This window comes from Sminthopsis crassicaudata, chromosome 3 (assembly GCF_048593235.1).
Source record: "Sminthopsis crassicaudata isolate SCR6 chromosome 3, ASM4859323v1, whole genome shotgun sequence".
Taxonomy (NCBI): Eukaryota; Metazoa; Chordata; class Mammalia; order Dasyuromorphia; family Dasyuridae; genus Sminthopsis; species Sminthopsis crassicaudata.
This window is the reverse complement of record NC_133619.1, coordinates 259295629-259301700: the sequence shown is the minus strand read 5'-3', so window position 1 is coordinate 259301700 and position 6072 is coordinate 259295629. Positions and strand designations below refer to the sequence as shown.

The 6072-nt window shown below is 35.0% G+C and overlaps 1 protein-coding gene across 1 annotated transcript; it reads right to left on the bottom strand.

Moving 5' to 3' along the window:
• Window positions 1-291: 291 nt before the first annotated feature.
• Window positions 292-1773, bottom strand: CLDN17 (claudin 17). The gene has a single exon (XM_074297345.1). It carries the CDS (start codon window positions 1598-1600, stop codon window positions 929-931), a length of 672 nt encoding a protein of 223 aa, XP_074153446.1. The 5' UTR covers window positions 1601-1773; the 3' UTR covers window positions 292-928.
• Between the last annotated feature and the right edge of the window lie 4299 nt (window positions 1774-6072).

The window sequence follows — 6072 nt, the reverse complement described above, 5'->3', positions numbered from 1 at the left end:
GAAATAGTAGCAAATGAAAATCAATGGACAATTTTCCCTATCTCCTTATTCTATAGAAATACACCTGCAAAATAAAGAAATGAAAAAACAGTCCAAATAGTTCCCATGAAGCCAAAATGATTTTGCTTCATTTCTCTTTATGTTTAAGGAGGGCAATATTTACTTTGGCCTTAATTATTGCCTCAATGAATTGCTACCTGAGGTCTCTACTTCATTTCATGTTCCTAATTTGACAAGGGACTAAACAGTACAACCAGAAAGTAAAAACTAGTACTCTCAACACTCAAAGAACAACTATCTCACTTGGATTTATTTTCTAATGTAAATGAAAATTAGTGTTAATATTCTAAATTCTTATTCTTTTCCTCAGGCAATATATATTCTTCTATTTACTCTCAGAAGATCACAGGATATCAAAACATTTGGTCTCAAATTTGAATGGTGTCTTTTTTAGTATCTCTAAAGCCAAACAAATATATACTTAAAACGCTCTTTTTCAAGTTGTTGTTTCCCCATTGATTTGTACATTATTTATTCATTCAACTACCAGTAAGAACATTTTTTATTTCTTTCCAAAATTGCTGATTTTTGTAAAGAAACAGTTTCTTAAAGGGTTTTAAAACTTTTCATAGAATGAGATTTTGTATCATAAGACAAAAAATATTAGTTCAACATGCCCATTAGCATTTTAGGCAGAAGCAGAAGTAGAGGTGAAGATGACTCAGGTTCAATAAAAAGCAAATTTAAAAATAATTAACTGCACACAAAATTTCCTTTTTAAACTATGGTAGCAGAGCACAGTTCTTTGTGGGTTCTGCTACAGTTTATAAACACTTATAGACAATATTCTCCTTATTTCCATTTATACAGTTTCAAGAAGGAGATAAGCAGCTCCTTCCCCTAAGTCCATATTTTGAGCTAGTAGATGCTAGACATAACTGGTAGAAGTATTACTTGCCATCATATTTTGATGCTGAGGTTTGTACTGCACTCGGTGTCTTGGTGATGAATATCTGTGCCTCCTGATTCTTCTTTTGCAGAAACAAACAGTACAGAGAAGAGCTCCTCCAATAAGGAGAACTGCTGAACTTGTCCAGCCAAGAAAGAGTGCAGCACCCAGCTCTCGTTTCTGTCCTACATGAATAGCTGGATTATAAAAGTCCTTGATGATGAGATTGGCTGTCCAGCTTACAGGAATAAGAATGATGATACCTGTCAGAATAAAAAGGACTCCAGATGCTCCCAGGAGATAAGCCTTGACTTGTTCATTAGAGCTAGTACAGCGGGCTTGCTTTGTGCTAAAAATGCCAAGAAGCAGGGCAATCAAGGACAAAGCACTTGCCACACACATCAGTGCCCGAGCTGCCTCCAAGTCAGGTGGGAGAGCCAAAAGAGAGCTATAATATTTGCACTGCCACCTAATATGTGCTTGTTGGATACAGTTCATCCAAAGTCCTTCCCAGATCCTTTCAAATATCACAATGTTGCTGCCAATGAAGGCAGACACTCTCCATTGAGGCAGTAGAGTTGTAGCAATAGTCCCGACCATTCCAAGGAATCCAAGAATCAATCCAGCAATTTGCAGGGGATACAAAGTCATCTCCTCCTAGAAGACAGGTGGATTTTAACTGCAAAAGTCAGAGTTTTGAAATTTCTTGAAATTTTTAAAAAGTCTCTTATGATTTTTCACACCTATATTGCTTGTAATATCTGCATCCATAAGCAGCAGAAACCCAACTCAGAGAGGCTAAAATACCTACTGTATTAAACATGAATTATCTTTTTACTCACATACTCATTTCTATATGTATAATTTTCCTTTTAGGTGTAATAGCTTTTTAGCCAATTAAAAGCCAGGCAGTGGTATATCAAGAAATATTACATTCAGATTCTAGTATTTCTCTTAGTCTTATTGTCTTAGCAATGCTATAATTAAATGTCATTGCTTTTATTGTGGCATAATAATTACAGAGAAGACTTCCTGCTTAAAAGTTACTTTGTTTTTAAACTGTAAAAGGTTGAACCACAATTGAAGAAAAATTCAAAACATCATTAGTACAATAAAAGTTTATTGTCAATTTATACTTATTTAATATTCAGCCTTGTAATTTTGGACAAAAGGTATTGCTTTAAACCTATTAAGACTTGTTTAAATTAGATGAATTATAAGAGAAAGGCTTTTAAAGAAGAATGCTAGATTTTATAGCTTATTCTCTAGGGGAAAGGAAAGTTAATAAAATAATCCTATTTACTACTGACTTCTTATTGATTAAGTAATATCTTTTTCTGGTGTGTTACAGCAATGAAATAATTGCCAAAACATAAACTTCATTAGCTGTTTTTTTTAAATAATTGAAAATATAGTTTTTGGGTGATGATATAAAGATTACCTAAGCAAGCTAAGACAGATCAAGTAAAAAAATATTTATTAAGTGCCTACTAAATACTGGGCATTGCACTAAGTCTTGGAGATAGGGAAAAAACAGCTCTGCTTTCAAGGAGCTCAGAGCCCAATGGAGAAGATAACATAAAAATCACTTGTACAGAAAAGATATATGCAGGATAATTAGAGATAATTTTCAAAAAAGACATTAGAATTAGTAAGGAAAATCTTGTACAAGGAGAGGGTTTAGCTGGAATTTGAAGGAAGCCAGAGAAGCCAGGTAACAAAGATAGGAGAAAATAAGGATAATTGCCAAAGAGAGGAAACTTATTTAGAATTAGAACTGAGAAATTTTTTAAGTTAGAAGGAACTTTGAAGATCATTTTATAGAGGTAAAGAACAGGGAAATGACCTGTCTAAAGTCACAGCTATTTCATGATAGTGTTTTCTAACTAATAAATTGATGAAGTTTAATTTTGAAACTTTTAAACAAGTCTACATTTGAAGAATTTAAAACTTCAAGGAAACTTTCAATGATAATAAAAGAGGCAATATTTTCAATATTTCATAGTGAGAGTCTGTTAACAAGTTCCAAGTTTAGATTGTCATTTTAAAGTGCCATTTGTATTTTTAAATATTATAAAAAGAGAAGGGTCATAGATATAACAACAACAACAACAATAACAATAACAACATTTTTATGTAGCACCTACTATTTGCCAGACTGTGGCATTATGCTAAGTGTTTTACAAATATCTCTAATTCTGTCTGAGAATTTTGATCATGGAGATATACCTGGGAAATTGACAGTCATTCTTTGGAATTTCAGACGTCCATTCTCTGAGGATGATAAATTGCTTAAGAAAGAAGAGACTTTCTAATGAGTGCAGAGATTTCTGCACAGACTGAATATTATAATTCTACCTATCACTCTATATGAGTAAGAAAGAGGCCAAATCTGCTGTGGTATACAAAACAACCCCTAATTGACATTTTTTGTACCATATAACCACGTTTCTGAGAAGAACAATCTTGGAAGACTTGGGTTGGATAGGCAAAAGTAGGTCTGAGACACTAGAAGGCACTTGAAACAAAGTAATGATATTGTCATATTTTTAGGGAAATTGCTGAGATAACTGCAAGGTTAAATGTTACTTGGCAAGAATGAATTCAGGTTTAGCTTAGATGTTTGGAGAAAGTGGATCAGAAGACCCTTATGAATAATTTGTCTTTAATACTGTTGTAGTTGGAAGGAGAAGAGCCTGTTGAGTTCCTTTTCAGGGTGGAGCAATAAGTACAGACATTATTATAGATAGGTGCTGAAAATTCTGAGAATTCAGAAAAATTATACTGTAAAGATTGTTCTAGGGCTTCGTACATGAAACATGTACATGGGACATATCACCAACATTTTTTGGTAGACATAGAAAACTTCATGAAAAATGACTGAGGTGATAAAGGTGCTCCTGAGCTTCAATTAATTAATTCAGAGTTAGAGTTCAGCTTCAGCAGACTCTAGGTCTTGAATGTGGGCCGCAGGAGCAAAGCAAAATAGTAGCTATCTATGTGGGATCTGTGTGCTATGTCATGAGTTCAAAATGCCCTAGATAGTTCGGTAGATATTCAGTGTTTTTCAATATTGGACTTGCAGAGTAATGACACTACCAGGTTCTGTTGTCTGAGGAAGACAAAGAAAACACTTCTTTCATCTGTCTGGCTGGATTTGAGTGAATACTTTATGTATCTCAGGAGTACTAGCCATTTTCCAAAGGCTGATGGAGAAAGTGGTTAAAGAAGTGAACTATCTAGATGTGTTAGTATACCCATTGTCTTTCATAAGACACTACAGTACCACAAGGCGAGACTGATAAAAGAATTAGTTTTGCTAGAGGAAGCTAGTCTGAAGCTGTCAATTGACAAATGCTAGTTTTAAAGAATTTCTCTTAAGTATGTGGGCCATGCTGTTTCTCAACAAGGTATTGCACTAATTCAGAGAAAATGAGAGCATTTCTCAAGGGGCCATGCCCACAAAATCTTAGAAACTTAAGAACTTTTCTGAGATTTTGTGTCCCAAATTTTTAAAGAACTATGCTGACAATTGAACAATTGAATGCATATGTGACTGAAGAGATCCAGATCCAAAAGGCAAGAGAGGCAAGATAAATATGAAAAAGCTTTAGAGGACTTAACAAATTGCCTTATCTATAACAGTGACTTACTTATTATAACAGTGATATTACTTATGCTGATCCAAATAAACTTTTTGTTCTTGGATGCCAAATACCATCTTGGATGGTTTAGGAGTTATCCTATACCAAGAGTGATGGTAACTGGAAGTTAATTGCATTCACCAGAAGAGATCTGATTCTCAGTGAGTCTATAATCTTGAGTTCTTTTCTTTGAAGTGGGCCATTACTGAGATGTTGAAAGACCATGTATATGACATAAAACTCTTAAGTGTGTACTGATAAAAGTCAATTGATAACCCATTGACAATCTTGATAAGTGCCAGCTTGAATTCTGCTTATCATAGATTGTTGAGGAACATGCTAAGTGTGGAAACCCAGAGAGCCTGCAAAAAAGTCAGAGATGAATGCACCAATGGGGTAGGGCAGTTCTCCAGCCCCACCACAGCTGTGAATCACAGCACATTGGAGAGACTAAAGGAATGTTTTGTTATGACTATCTTTATCTTACTCTTTGAAGTAGAGCTGATAGACCCAAGGAAAAACATACAAAACCTAAAGAGTCAGAATATCTGTCTGGAGGTCATTTTGATTGATGCAGATGCTGTTTGAGAAAAAAATGTATGCTTTTCTTTAAACAATAATAATCTTGCTGTACTTAGAAAATATATATTCGGTGTAGAGATGAAATAAAAAAAAAGGCAAGAGGTCAAGAGACCTTCACCACAATTGCCTCTCAGTCCCCTTATATCATTATCATCCTCTCACATGACATGATTTATTCTGCTGGTCAGAATTAGATCCCAGCAGTCTCTAGCAAGTGGCTCCCGTGACAATAGATAGGCAACAGAACTGACTAATTATGATTCTGACATATATTATAGGCCTGGTAGTACTAATATAGATGTAGAATGCCATGGAACAGTAGAACTGTTAACACCAGAAGAAAGTACAAAAATCATCCTTGACACTCAAGGTACAAGACTACACCTTAGTGGAAGTTGAACTGAGAGCTTGGAACTTCTAACAGGTGGAATGTCAAGTGCACATGGAAATCTTGTGACATTGCACTGATCTTCTTGTCCCAGTTATCTGCAGGTGGGTGGAGGTGAAAAAAGTTGGCTGATGAAGTAATACAAGCCAAAAAGCAGAGTAATGATCCTACCATTATGAAGTTCCTGAAGCACCTTACTACTGAGACAAAAGTAGAAGTTGGGGTTATGCAATGAAGTACTGTATCAGACTATAACTGTAATCCCTATGGAACCAGGGAGCAGCTAGTACTCTTTAAAGCATACTGCCTCAACAGCTATGGATATCATGCATGATGTCTCTGGACATATAGGTTGAGAAAGGCTGGTCAGAAGCTAATTTTACTGACCTAAGATGGTGGCAAATGTTACCAAGAAGTGTGAAACTTGTGGCAGATGTTTACAAAGGAAAACACTGCCATCATACTACAATGTTTGAAGCACATAAACAATGTGCTTATATATAAATAAT

Bases quoted from the DNA above. Each gene is read 5' to 3' on its own strand.
- CLDN17 (XM_074297345.1), bottom strand. From the start codon at position 1,600: ATGACTTTGTATCCCCTGCAAATTGCTGGATTGATTCTTGGATTCCTT.